This window comes from Acinonyx jubatus, chromosome A1 (assembly GCF_027475565.1).
Source record: "Acinonyx jubatus isolate Ajub_Pintada_27869175 chromosome A1, VMU_Ajub_asm_v1.0, whole genome shotgun sequence".
In the NCBI taxonomy this organism is placed as follows: domain Eukaryota; kingdom Metazoa; phylum Chordata; class Mammalia; order Carnivora; family Felidae; genus Acinonyx; species Acinonyx jubatus.
This window is the reverse complement of record NC_069380.1, coordinates 66,431,341-66,445,411: the sequence shown is the minus strand read 5'-3', so window position 1 is coordinate 66,445,411 and position 14,071 is coordinate 66,431,341. Positions and strand designations below refer to the sequence as shown.

At 37.9% G+C, this 14,071-nt stretch overlaps 1 protein-coding gene across 2 annotated transcripts in view; it reads left to right on the top strand.

Moving 5' to 3' along the window:
- Positions 1-10,548, top strand: part of UGGT2 (UDP-glucose glycoprotein glucosyltransferase 2) — a 186,989-nt gene extending 176,441 nt beyond the window's left edge. For both annotated transcript variants that reach the window (XM_027065110.2, XM_053217215.1), the window contains 2 exons: positions 2,305-2,431; positions 10,051-10,548. In XM_027065110.2, the coding sequence (XP_026920911.2) occupies positions 2,305-2,431; positions 10,051-10,073 (150 nt within the window). In that variant the 3' untranslated portion in view covers positions 10,074-10,548. The remainder of the gene's footprint in view (positions 1-2,304; positions 2,432-10,050) is intronic.
- The last annotated feature ends 3,523 nt before the right edge of the window (positions 10,549-14,071 follow it).

Sequence of the window (14,071 nt, the reverse complement as noted above, 5' to 3'; positions counted from 1 at the left end):
AATGTCATTCCCAGATGGGCAGCTGCTACTTAGTGATAGGTCTACATAGAAAAAAGATGGCATAAATTTTCGTGGACAGATAGCCATCCCTCCCACAAAAACACTTAAAAATGAGAGAACATGCTAATTTGGGCCAACTTCTTGGGGAAAAAAGTTAAGGGAATGCAGACAAACCCCAAGGAAATGGCCTAATGAAGAGGAAAAAGCATGATTAATGGCATCAAAGGTGAGGATGAGAGCATTTTTGAATATCATGGTACCATCTTGGCTCTGTTTCAGTCAACCTGGGCATTATTGACATTTAAGACCATATAATTCATAATTGTGGGGGGCTGTCCTGGGCCCTGGAGCACGTTTAGCAGCATCTCTGGCTTTACCCACTAGATGGCAGTAGTGCCCCACCACCCCCCAGTCATGATACCCAAAAATGTGTCCAGACCTTGCCAAAGCTCCCCTGGGGGGCATGATAACCCATGTAAGCACCACCAATATAGATTGGGGGGGGGGGGGGAATTGTAAGACAGAAAACTAAGGGAAACACAGTATTTTAACAGTTTCTGACAGGATTAAAATGGAAATAGTTCCATTATCTTTACTTTATAGAACATAATGCCTGTAAGGTTAATTTCTGCAGAGAAAATCTCCTTTTCCCGCTTACTTCAGGAATATATTACTATAGGAAAAAATCCACAATGGAATGAAGTGAAAATATTTGATGAGGAAGGGATTAAGACAACAGGCTCGGGGCGCCTGGGTGGCTCAGTTGGTTGAGCGTCCGACTTCGGCTCAGGTCATGATCTCACAGTTTGTGAGTTTGAGCCCCGCATCGGGCTCTGTGCTGACAGCTGGGAGCCTGGAACCTGCTTCGGATTCTGTGTCTCCCTCTCTCTCTGCCCCTCCCCTGCTCACGCTCTGTCTCTCCCTCTCTCCCAAAAATAAATAAACATAAAAAAACAAAAAAGACAATAGGCTCATGGCTCGTACATAACCAGTAGCTCTCCCATAAGGAATTAGGGAGAAAGCAAGTTGCGGCAACTACAAGACGTCACATGAAAGTGAGCTCAAGATGTGTTGTCTATTAATGTCTTGTAAAGAGCAAATGGGATGCTTCTGGAACTTTGTGACATTTGTCCTCCTCCCATAGTCCTTCATGTCTTGGTCGATGGCATCTCCATTCTTCATGTCGCTCAAGCCCCACACTCTGGGGTCATCTTTGACCTCTCTCCTCACACCTCACATCCAGCATATTAGCATCTTGTCAGCTGTACCGTCACATACATCCAGAATCAGATCCTTTTCCTGTTCACTTTGCCTTTTGACCTCTTAATTTCCCAAGAAACCCCATAATAGGACCAACTGCTCGCTGAGTCGTTTACATCGGTCAGATATCAGTGGAAGCATAGAGATTATCTTATTTCAGCTTCCTCCCTTGTGATGAAGCTAAGATCTTCCCCCCACCCAGCACCCCCCCCCCACCGCCACACACACACAGTTAATTGAAATGTATGGGTCTTACTACCAGTAAGCAAAGAGTTGGAACCATGAGGACTGAGGATCTGTACCCATCGTTATTCCACTGTATCTGTCAGGTAGACTAGTTAATATGTTTAGACATGAGATTTATAAACTCCTGTGAATTTCACCCTATCAGTATTTTGACACATGAGTTCCAGTTAACTGATTTTTAATATCGCCACAGTTGCTAATTAGAACAGAAGCATATAAAGGGGAGGGAATGCTTTTGCTAAACAAACTCGAGGAATTTCTAAAGGCTAACAATATTTGTCTGTGGAAAACACAAGTATATAAACCAGATTTTAGTCCAAAGAAAGATAAGAGAATACTTATTAATATAGTCTGCTATGTTCTTTTACAAAATAATCATGTAATTAGATCTTTTGCCAAAACATTTTGGAGAAGTGTTTGACAGACTCCTTGTTAACCATAAGAATGTTTTTAAACAATTTTTGTTTAAATTTCTGATTGAGGTATTTGCATTAAATACTTACTGCTTACATAAACTATCATTTGTCATTTCGCTTGATCCTTTCCCTATTAAACTAAGTACTTTTATTTGTTAGTGATTTAAATATTTAGTACTTAGGGCTCTGCTTTTTATAAAATTCATTTTGTATGCTGTAGTGACATAGTAATGTTCTCAAGTATTTCCTTTTTTCCTGGACAATGATCTGTTCATCCTCTATCCCTCCCTCCCTCCCTCCCACCCTTCCTTCCTTAAATGAAGCATAATTAACATACAAGGAAAGTCATTTTTCATTAACCAAACTTTATTTAAACTTTTAGTGCAATAATCCCAAAACAAAAGAACCTAAGCTAAAAGCTGCTGCCAGGATTGTCCCAGAATGGGTGGAGTATGACACTGAGATACGACAACTGTTAGAACACCTAGAAAACAAGAAGAAAAATGCAAGTAAGTCAATATTCTATGGTGGTGTCTGAATCATGTGTTGCCTGAAGTGAAATTAAAATAGATTACAAACTCATTTCTTGGTGAAGTTAGTAAATGATCAGGTCAGAATTTCTTTCAGAAGATTTGTGACATTATTAAGAACTTCATTTTATGTGGACTTAAACTCACAAATTTAAAACATGGATAGAGAATCTATTCCTCCATGGATGTAACTTCAGTTCATATCACCACATAAATGGGTGCCAAAGCATTAGCCTTCTGACACAAGAGGTAGAAAATAAAAGTAGAAAACATGCTTGTCTTTAGGATTACACCAAATGTCCCAAATATGAAAATCCAAACCCTAAAGTTTAGTGAAAGTCTTATATGGAACCTAGAAATATTACCTCCTATCTCCTGAATTAATCCCATGCGGAATATGGATTTCCCATGTGTTCCTGGTTCTAGTAGCCTCCTCAGGGCTGGAGGGTGACTTGGACTAGATTTGCTTCCATTTCTAAGATTAAAATGTGGTTACCTAGGCATTTCATCACTCTACATAAACCTTCAACAAGTAAGTGTTGAATATTCTGTTAAAGCTGCTGTAAACTTCTTGATTGCCTCCTAATTCTCTTTCCTCATTAGTGCCTAGTTCTCTCAATTTTTCTTTACTCTTTTTTAAAAATAGCACTGAGCTCCAGTGTTAGAGACTTTCAAACAGGTTGTATTAATCCTCAACAGTAATTCTTCCCAGTGGTTCAGAATAATATTATTTCCCTCAGCTTTATTTTTTTTAGAAGCTGAAATGTTAAATATAAACATACAAATGTTATACATAAGGGTGCCTTGGGTGGCTCAGTTGGTTGAGTGTCTGACTCTTGATTTCAGGTCATGATCTCACAGTTTGTGGGTTGAAGCCCTGCATCAGTCTCAGTGCTGGCAGTGTGGAGCCTGCTTGGGATATTCTTTCTCTCTCTCTCTCTCTCTCTCTCTCTCTCTCTCTCTCTCTCTCTCTCTCTCTCTCTCCCACTCTCACTCTCTGCCCTTCCCCCACTCATTCACTTGCGCAAGCACATGCGTGTGCACCCTTGCACTCTTTCTCAAAATAAATAAAAAAATATTATATATAAACTTTCTCACATAAGCATGAAATTGTGTTTCATCTTTTTGTATTCTTTAACAAAACCAATGCAGTTATTTTCTGAGAGGTTGAGTATTTAAAACACATCCATGTTTTGTTAATGAATTTATTTTTCTACTGTTTATTTATTTTGAGAGAGAAAGGGCATAGGGGAGGGGCCGAGAGAGAGAGAATCCCAAGCCCAGTGTGGGACCCCATCTCACACACTGTGAGATCATGACCTGAGCTGAAATCAAGAGTCAGATGCTTAACCGACTGAGCCACCCAGGTGCCCCTATTTTTAATTAATAACTTAAATAATTTGAAGACACCATTTCAATTCAGAAGAAGATTCTGTAAGTGGTGTGATACAACTGTTTTAAAAGGGAGTTGAAGAAGGCAGAAAACGGGAGAAAGGGGTGGGGAAAGGAAGACAGAAAGGAAATTTTACACAAAATTTTTTAATGCACAGAACATACGGATGAAATGTTTCTCTTCCCAAATTGGAAAGAGTTAAAAGATTAATAATAGCCAGAGTTAGTGAGGTTACTGACAAGTGAGCACTCATATGCTCATACATACAGCAGCTATATAAATTAAGGAAATTTTACAATGTGTATAAAAACTAAAATATGTGTGTCAGGTTTACATTTAAAAAGAGAAGTGAGGGGCATCTGGGTGGCTTAGTCGGTTAAGCATCTGACTCCTGATTTCAGCTCAGGTCATGATCTCACAGTTTGCGAGTTTGAGCCCCGCATTGGGCTGTGTGCTGACGGTGTGGAGCCTGCTTGGGATTCTCTCTCTCCCTCTCTCTCTGCCCCTCCTCTACTCATGTGCGTGCACGCACTCTCTTTCAAATAAATAAATAAATAAATAAGTAAGAGAAATATGTATACATGTTATGCCATTGTTTTTAATAATGAGATAGAAATAATTGATCCATTAATAGAAGATTGATTATATAAATGTCAATACATACAAAGAAATATTGTAGTCTTTCAAGAGAATTGAGATAAATGTATTTTGTGGATAGCATATTTTAAGTTAAAAATATAGTAATATTTGTAATTGGCCCCATCTTAAATAAAAATGGCATGTTTGTATACATACCTATGAATGTGTAAAAATAAGTTTTACAAAAGATTTTTAGATTTTTTACTTAATTTTGAATTACAAATGTAAGTCTGTTATAAACATGAAAACAACATGGAAGTACTATATATAGAAAGAATAAAATTGGAAGACCTTTTTTACTCAAACACAAAGAGGCAATCATTTTTAAGGCTATAGTAGGCCTTGTTTTATAACTTTTGCATTTCTCTTATTATAAGCTGTATTAGTTTTCTGGGAGTGCTCTAACACAGTACCACAAAGTAGCTGACTCAAACGGAAGAAATTTTTTGTCTCACTGTTCTAGAAGCTTGAAGTCCAAGATCAAAGTGTCTTTAGAGTTGGTTCCTTCCTGAGGGCAGTGAGGGAGGATCTGTCCCAGGCCTTCTCTTGACTTGTAGGTAGCCACTTTCTCGCTGCGTCTTTTCACATTGTCTTCTCTCTGTATACGTCTCTGTGCAGATTTCCTCATCCTACAAGGACACTAGTCATGTTGGATTAGGGTCTACCCTGATGATGTCATTTTAACCGTATTACTTCTGTAAAGACTATCTCCAAATAAGGTCACATTCTGAAGTCCTGAAGGTTAGGGTTCCAACATATGAATTTTGGAGAAACACAGTTCAACCTGTAACATGAATGGAGTTGAGAATCTGGTCATATGTTTCAGGGACATTTGTAATTCTGTTTTTCAACTGCTTATTTTTATCCTTTGCTCATTTTTTCTAGAGGATTATTGTCCAATACTGGAAAAAAGTTGATGGTCTTTATTTCAGAGATTTGTGTTGCCACCTTTATCATACACTAAATTCCTGCATTATTTCTGTCTCACTTGGCACATTTTTTATCCTGTTCCATTTATCTCTGTCTATACATGTGCCTATTATATACTTTTTTAATTAGAAGATTTATAGCATGTTTTATTACTGAGTAGGTCTCATCTCCCCTCATTACTATTTTGTTGTTGTTTTCCTGGTATTCTTGTGTATTTTTCCATATAAGCTTTAGAATCATCTAGTTCCAGAAATTTTTCGGTTTTTCTTTTTTGGTGGGGGGTAGAGAAGAGGATGGAGGGAAGATTACATTAAATTTATTACTTAAGTTAGGGAGTATTGACGTGTTTGTGAAAACTGTTCTTTGCACCTAAGAACATGTTGTATCTTTATGTTCAGTTTCAGTTTTATGTTTGTCAAGAATCATAACATTTTAATCATATAGGTCTTACCCATATCTTTTTTAAGCTTGTCCCTAGGTATTTCATCTCTTTGTTATTATTATAAATGGGATTTTCTCTTACAGTGTATCTTACTGGTATTTGCTTGTGATAGATTATTGTTTTCAGCTTATGAATCTTTATGATCATACTGAATCCCCCTATTATTTATAGTAATATTTCAGTTGGTTCTCTTGAATTTTTTCCCCTAGGATTACATACATCTTATCTGCAAACAAAAATGGTTTTTCCTCTAATCATTATACCTCACATTGCTTTTTCTTGTCTAATTGCTTTGGTTGATATATCTAATATGATGTTAAATATTAGCTTCTTTTTCTCACTTTGTTTGGCCAACCTTCTCTGTTTCCCTGTTAAGATAATGGCTTTGGACTAAAAAATTTATGTTGAGGAAATATCCATTGATTCCTGTTCTAATAAGTGTTTTTATCAAGAATGGGTTGCATTTTATCAACCGCATCCTCAACAAAAATAGAAGCAACTGCCTGGTTTTTATATTTGATTTATTAATATAATAGACAATATTAATAGATTTACTAATATTGAAATTTCCTGTGTTCCAGAAACAAACTCAGCTTGGTCATGACCTATTATTCTTTATTTTTCCTTTTTTTAAATTAAGATATTATAGCTATAATATTCATTTCAAGCATGTAACATTATTTGTATATATTGTGAAATTATAGATACTTATAAAATTTGTTTTTCTTGTGATAAGAACTTTTAAGGTCTCTTAGCAACTTTCAGTATACCATAGAGTGTTGTTAACTATAATCACCATGCTGTGCATTACATCCCTATTACTTATTTTATAACTAGAAGTTTGTACCTTTTGACCCCTCACCTATTTTATCCATCCCTCAACCTCACTCTGACAACCACTAATCTATTCTCTGTGTGTGTGAGCTCAGTATTGTTTTATTTTAGATTCCTTATATAAGTGAGATCATACAGTATTTGTCTTTCTCTGACTTCTTTCATTTAGCATAATGCCCTCAAGGTCCATTCATGTTGTACAAAGGGTAGGATTTCCTTCTTTTTGTGTAATGTTCTGAGGAACTGCCGTATGTTTTCCATCGTGGCTGCAGCAGTTTACATTCCCATCAACAGTGCACAAGGGTTCCCTTTTCCTCCACATCCTTGCTAACTCTTGTTATTGTCTTTTTGATTAATTGCCATTCTACACGTACACGATGATAACTATGGTTTTGATTTTCATTTCCCTATGATTAGTGATTTTGACCTATTTATCTTTTTTGGGAAAATGTCTCTTCAGAGCCTCTGTCCATTTTCTTAATTGGATTGTTTAGATTTTTGCTATTGAGTTGTATGAGTTCTTTATATATTTTGGATATTACCCCCTAATCAGATACATAGTTTCTTTCATCTGCAGAAGCTTTTTAGTTTCACATAGTCCCATTTGTTTACTTTTGCTTTTATTATCTTTACTTTTGATGACAAATTCAAAAAATTATTGCCAACACTGATATCAAGATGCTTACTGCCTATGTTTTCGTCTGGGAGGTTTATAATTTCAGGTCTTACATTTGAGTCTTTAATCCATTTTGAGTGAATCTTTGTGTTTGGTGTAAGAATGGGGCAAAGTTTCATTCTTTTGCATGTGGCTGTCCAGATTTCCCAACACTATTTATTGAAGAAATTGTACTTTCCCCATTGCCTATTCTTGGCTTCTTTGTCATAAGTGCCCATCATTCTGTTTCAGTGATCTGTGTATCTGTTTTTATGGCAATGTCAAACTGTTTTGGTTACTGTAGCTTTGGGATATAGTTTACTTGGTTTTGTTTGTTTGTTTTGTTTTTTTGGAGAGGGAGAAAGAGAGAATCTTCCCACAAAGGGCAGAGAGAAGTGGGGCTCACCCAGAGCAGAGTTCGTGTTCACTGAAGCAGAGTTTGTGCTCACCTGAAATGGGGCTCGAGCTCACCCAAAGCAAGCCTCCAACTTACAAACCATGATATCATGACCTGAGCCGAAGTCAGATGCTTCATGACTGAGTCACCCAGGCACTCCTGTGATACAGTTTTAAATCAGGGACCCTGATGCCTCCAGCTTCATCATTTCTCTATGTTACTTTGGCTATTTGGTGTCTTTTGTGGTTCTTCATAAGTTTTAAAGTTGCTTGTTCTATTTCTGTGAGAAATGATATTGGAATTTTGATAGGGATTGCATTGAACCTATAGGTTGCTTAGGATAGTATGGACATTTTAACAATATTAATTCTTCCAGTCCGTGAGCATGGAATATCTTTCTGTTTATTTGTGTCTTCATCAATGTCTTAGAGTTTTCAGGGTATAGGTCTTTCACCTCCTTGGTTAAATTTATTCCTAGTATTTTATTCTTTTTGATACAATTGTAAATAGATTATTTTCTTAATTTTTCTTTCTTATAGTTTGGTATCAGTGTATAGAAACACAACAGATTTCTGTATATTGATTTTATGTCCTGCCACTTTACTGAATTCATTTATAGTTTTAACAGTTTTTTTGGTGGTCTTTAGGGTTTCTTCTATATAATATGTTATCTTCAAATACTGACAGTTTATGTCTATTCAGCTTGGATGCATTTTCTTTTCTTGCCTAATTGCTATGGCTGGTACTTCTAATAGTATATTGAATAAAAGGGGCAAGGGTAGGCATTCTTGTTCATGATCTGAGAGGAAAAGTTTTCAACTTTTTGCCGTTGAATATAATGTTTGTTTTCTGTGGACTTGTCATATATGGTCTTTATTACATTGAGGTACAGTCCCTCTATACCCACTTAGTTGTGAGTTTTTGTCATAAATGGATGTTGAGTTTTTTCAAATGCTTTTTCTGCATCCATTGAGATGATTTTTATCCTTCATATTGTTGATGTTTATCATGTTGATTGATTTGTGGATATTGAGCCATCCTTGCATCTCTGGAATAAATCCCACTTGATCTTGGTGTGTGATCTTTTTAATGTATTGTTGAATTCAGTTTGCTAATATTTTGAGGATTTTTGCATTTTTATTTATCGGGAATAATGGCCTGTAATTTTCTTTCCCTTTCCTTATAAAGTACACTTTTCTGGTTTTGGAATCCAGTTAATGCTGATCTTATAAAATGAGTTCGGGTGTGTCCTTCTCTGTCTATTGTTTGGAAAAATTAAGAAGGATTGGTATTATTCCTTAAATGTTTGGTAGAATTCACCAGTGAAGCCTTTTGGTCCTGGACTTTTGTTTCTCAGGAGGTTTTGATTACTGATTCAGTCTCAGGTTTGTTAAGGTATTCTATTTCTTCATGAGACAGTATATTCATGGTAAGTTGTATGTTTTTAGGGATTTATTCATGTCTTCTAGATTGTCCCTGGGTTTTTTTTTTTTTTTTTTTTTTTGGTGTATAATTGTTCATAGTAGTCTCTTAGGATCCTTTGTATTTCTGTGGTTATATTTTCTATTACCTAGTTTTTTTCTCTGTTCAGGGAAATTTTTTTTTTACTTTATCTTCTATTGATTATTTTTGAAGGGGGCGATCACATCTTAATTAATGTCTTCCCTAGGCTCATTATTATTATTCCCTTTACATTTTGTCTCAGGTGAAATTTGGTGAAGAAGAAACATAGTCTGCCATCTCAAATTGTGGAATAGGATGCACTTACATTGTACTTTAATTCATTTCTGCCTGAAAATATCCTGAATTCTCAGTGTTGTAAAATCAGTTAGTATGTGACAACTCAGTAATACAAAAGAAACCATTTTGGTCTCTGATAGTCTTCACTGATCCTCGCATTTGTATCAGCTAAATCAGTATTTGACTGCTCTCTCTTCCCATCACAGAAGGAGACCATATATGGCTTCTGCTCTTTGTTGTTCCATTACATTAGTGATAGGCTATTTGTGCATAGTAAGTGATAAATACGTATTTTTCAAGGCTTCAAATTGCCAGACAGTGTGCTAGGCTTTAGAGATAACAGAGATAACAAAGATATGGTCCTTGTCCTCATAGACTCATGAAAGCTCCCTTCTAGGTGGTAAAATGTAAGTACTTATGATACAGTAATGTACAAACAACTAATAATGAAGCAAAAAGGTACTAACCAAACAAAAGGATCCTCAGCCAGCACCTATGATTTGGGTGACATTTGAGCTCATTTGATATTTAAGATTTCAATCACTAAATAAACTTTCCTCCTCTACAGTTTTGACACATGATGAACTCTAGCACTGGCTTATGAAAGACGACGAAAGTATTTCAAGAAATCTGCCACCTGCTGGGGAAGTGTGGAACTACTGCCAAGGCTTTTGGAAATTTCATTAAAGATTAGTGACATATTCTTCAATTTAAATAATATTTAAAAATACATGCAGTTAATGTATTGAATAAGTTTAAGTTATATAAAAAATGGCCATTGAGTATTTAAAACTAGATTATTTCTTTTTCCTTATTGCTTAAGACCCTGGGTTTTCACCCATTAAAGTGATATTTTGCCAGATAGCCCAGTAGAAGAACATACCTGACTAGCTGGTTCTCAGGGGGATTTATCAAACCATCTGTGTCTGTGTATTCCAGCTCGTTGTGCACCCATATTTGCTTATTCTCAAAGTGCATTTAAAATGAAAGAAAGCTGTTTTGTGTTTTTTTCCTCTAAGAAAAAAGGATTTGTGGTTACCCCTGAATAATAAAAAAATTAAGCCCATTTATAACTTATTTTTAAATGAAAGTTGTGTGGTACTGTAATCATTTATCTTAAACAGTATGATGTTTTCATCCTATGCTGCATTTGTAGTTTCTTAATGTTTCTAGTTTTTATTTCACAAAATTATATTCATGGACTTACTGAGCTTTGTATGCCTTCAAAATAAGTATAAAAAAAGAAGTATAAAAGTAGTCACTTCAATGGAAACTAAGTTAAGAATATGAAGTTTGTTTTCCTGCCGTGTATTAATAATAGATGAATAGGAATAGTAAATGTTCAAAAACTATCCAGCTATTCTAAATCGGATCTCAGTAATGGAAGAGACTTCAGTGTCATCTGAATCCCGTCCCCTGAAGAAGCTGATTCAGTGGGGCTGAGCTGAGAATGGGAAATCATGATTGCTTAAGGAGATCACCACACTCCTGATGAGTGTGGTGTGGGAAATGTTTAATAGAGGGGCTTCCCAGCCACCATGGCAGTCCCACCTAGTGGAGCCTCAAGCCCCCTGGACCCTTGCAAGGCAATAGGGAGCTGTCTGCTTCAGGAGGCAGGCTGGTCCATCTGAGCTCTACAGTGAGCCAGAACGGTCCACTGGTGGTTTCTCCTGCTTCTTGAGCTCTACTGAACAAGTCTAGCCCTTCTCTATTCAGCAGCATAGCCCATAGAGTATTTGAAAATAGCCTCCCTGTTCCCAGCTGCTTCATTCATTTCTAATTAGAAGTCACAAGGGCTCTCCCTCTCCTGCTCACCTTGCCTCTGTTACTTGTTCTTGTCTGTGATAAAATGGAGTGTGGCCTGCCCTGATGGAACTAGATTGTTCTAGATGGTTTGATAAAGCTTATAGATAAGAGACTCTATAATCTGCTCAAGTGAGTTAGATGCTCCAACCCAGCTAACCTGAGGTCTGCAGTGGTTTTCGGGACAGAATCCCCAAATGACTGTAAGATGGTACCTACACTTCTTTCACTGTCAGTCTCTGTTTTCGCTTGTCTAAGAATTTTGTGGGGAGAAGGATCGGGTAGGTAAAGGCACTAGTTCCCATGTCTATCACTAACTGCCATCTCCCATATGCTAGATTCTATATTTCATGCAGTATAAGCTGAAATTACAGACTAATACAAAGTCCTGATGCTCCCCTCCTAGTTTGTATCTTGTGATTTGAAGGGCACAGTGTACAAGTCTCATTTCAGGTGAGTGATAGCTTGCATTTAAAAATATCAATTTAAGGGGTGCCTGGCTGGCTCAGTCAGTAGAGCATGAGACTCTTGATCTCCGGGTCATGAGTTCATGCCCCACATTGGGCATGAACCGTACTTAAAAGAGTAATTTTTTTTTTTTTTTTTTTTTTTTTTTTGAGAGGGCGAGAACTTGAGCAGGGGAGGGGCAGAGGGAAAGGGAGAGAGAGAATCCTAAACAGGCTCCACGTCCAGCACAGAGCCTGATGCAGGGCTCAATCTCATGACCATGAGATCATGACCTGAGCTGAAATCAAGAGTTGAATGCTTAACTGAGTCACCCAGGTGCCCCAAGAATAAATAAATTTTTTTAATTAAAAAATATAAAATAAAAATCCAGATTTCTAAACAGATACTTCTTTACGGGGCGACTCTTTGATAAAATGGCTCATCTTTACGCTAAGTGCTTATAGACTGCTGTGTCATACAAAAATCTACCCCCCCCCCCCCCCCGCCCGCCCAGGGACACAGTGTGGGAACTGATCTTCAGGTCTGACTTGAGCATGTGGGCAGCTCTTCCAGAGAAAGCCACCAGCTCCATTGAGCTGGAAATGCTGAAATGTAGCCCAGGCCAGGGGCTTTAGTGTACGTTCTAGATCCTGAATTCAGGTGCAGGCCCTGTATCAAACTTTAACAAAAATCAAATCCTAGAAGAAAAGGATCTATCTGTGAAGTTATAATCCACTTCTCTTTCCCCCTCCTTTAAGAAAACTGAACGGTTTATCCAAGAATTGGCAGATTTTGAGCTTATCCTGTAAAAACCTGTACGTTTTAGGCATACAGTAAACCCAGAATATGAGACTGAGACTGAAGGCAACTCGGTGTTTGCACCACTAAGAAGCTCCAATGCAAAAGGTTAGATTTTGGAAGTGCCCATCCTTTGGCTCCGGTTGTCAAGTCCAGAGGACAACGGAGCTTCTAGAGAGAATAGAATACTTCCAGAAAGCACCATACGCCATCTCAGCCTTGGAGCTAACAAATAAAATCAGGCTTTTCTTTCATAGGAAACATGTAGTTCGACACAAGGTGGAGGGCGTGGGGGGGGGGGGGGGGCGTGCTTAAGGAAATGGTTGTTCCTATGTACTACGTACCAGGTCCTGACTCAGGCACCCAGCAGGACAATTTTAAAGGCAGAAGGTAGGTAGATGTCAAGTCCGAATATCCTTCAGTGACTAAAGCATGGCTGAGACATTCTTTGAGCTATAGCAGCAAAGAAGTTAGTGACATTTAACTTCCCACTAGAACAAATAAGACTGTTCACGGAAGGACTCTACAGGTCTCGGATCCCTGGCTCCAGAGGAAAGGTGCTGATGAGGCTCAGTACCATGAAGTCTAAGGTACTGTCCAGCCCCCTCTTGCCTGCTTCTCTGACTTGGTAGACTTAAGGCGGTCCACTCATTTTCAAAAAACCAGTTGATTTGTTAAAATCTTACCTTTGGTGGCCAAGTGAGAGGAGTGGCAGGGAGGTCCAGGGCTCTGATGGCCAGAGTTCAACTCACAGGCAACTCTGTGGCCCAGGGGTGCATGGTCTGCCGTAGGGATCCCTGCGGGCCCGTGCTGCTGCTCTGGAGCCCCGAGGGACCATGGAAATGGGACAGCTGCTCCCTTTTTATGGTGTATTATAAAGCTCAGATTATCAAATACAAACTTCTATTTTCTGAGAAATTCCAGAGGGGAACCTCTTGACTTAAAAGTTACTGTAAACAACGTTGTTTAAAAATTTCAGGTTTGGGAAGGTATCTTGTTCCCTACAGTTCTTAATTACTTGAATTTTAAAAGTTGTCTTTGATCACATGGACGTGCCCAACTATATCAGGCTTGTTTCCTACCAGATATGATTTCACTTTAAGGTTTTTCCACGATGAAGTACCACCTCACACCTGTCACAATGGCTAAAATCAACAACACAAGAAACAACAGATGTTGGCAAGGATGTGGACAAAGGGGAACCCTCTTGCACTGTTGGTGTGAATGAAGACTGGTGCAGCCGCTCCGGAAAACAGTGTAGAGGTTCCTCAAAAAGTTAAAAATAGAGCTACCCTACGACCCAGCCATTGCACTACTAGGTATTTACCCAAAGGACCCAAAACCACAGATTCGAAGGGGCATGTGCACCCTGATGTTTATAGCAGCACTACTGACAATAGCCCAAGTATGGAGAGAGCCCAAGTGTCCACTGACTGATGAATGGATAAAGACACACACACAATAGAATATTAGCCCTCAAAAAAGAATGAAATCTTGCCATTTGTAACAACATGGATAGAGCTAGAGTGTATTATGCTAAT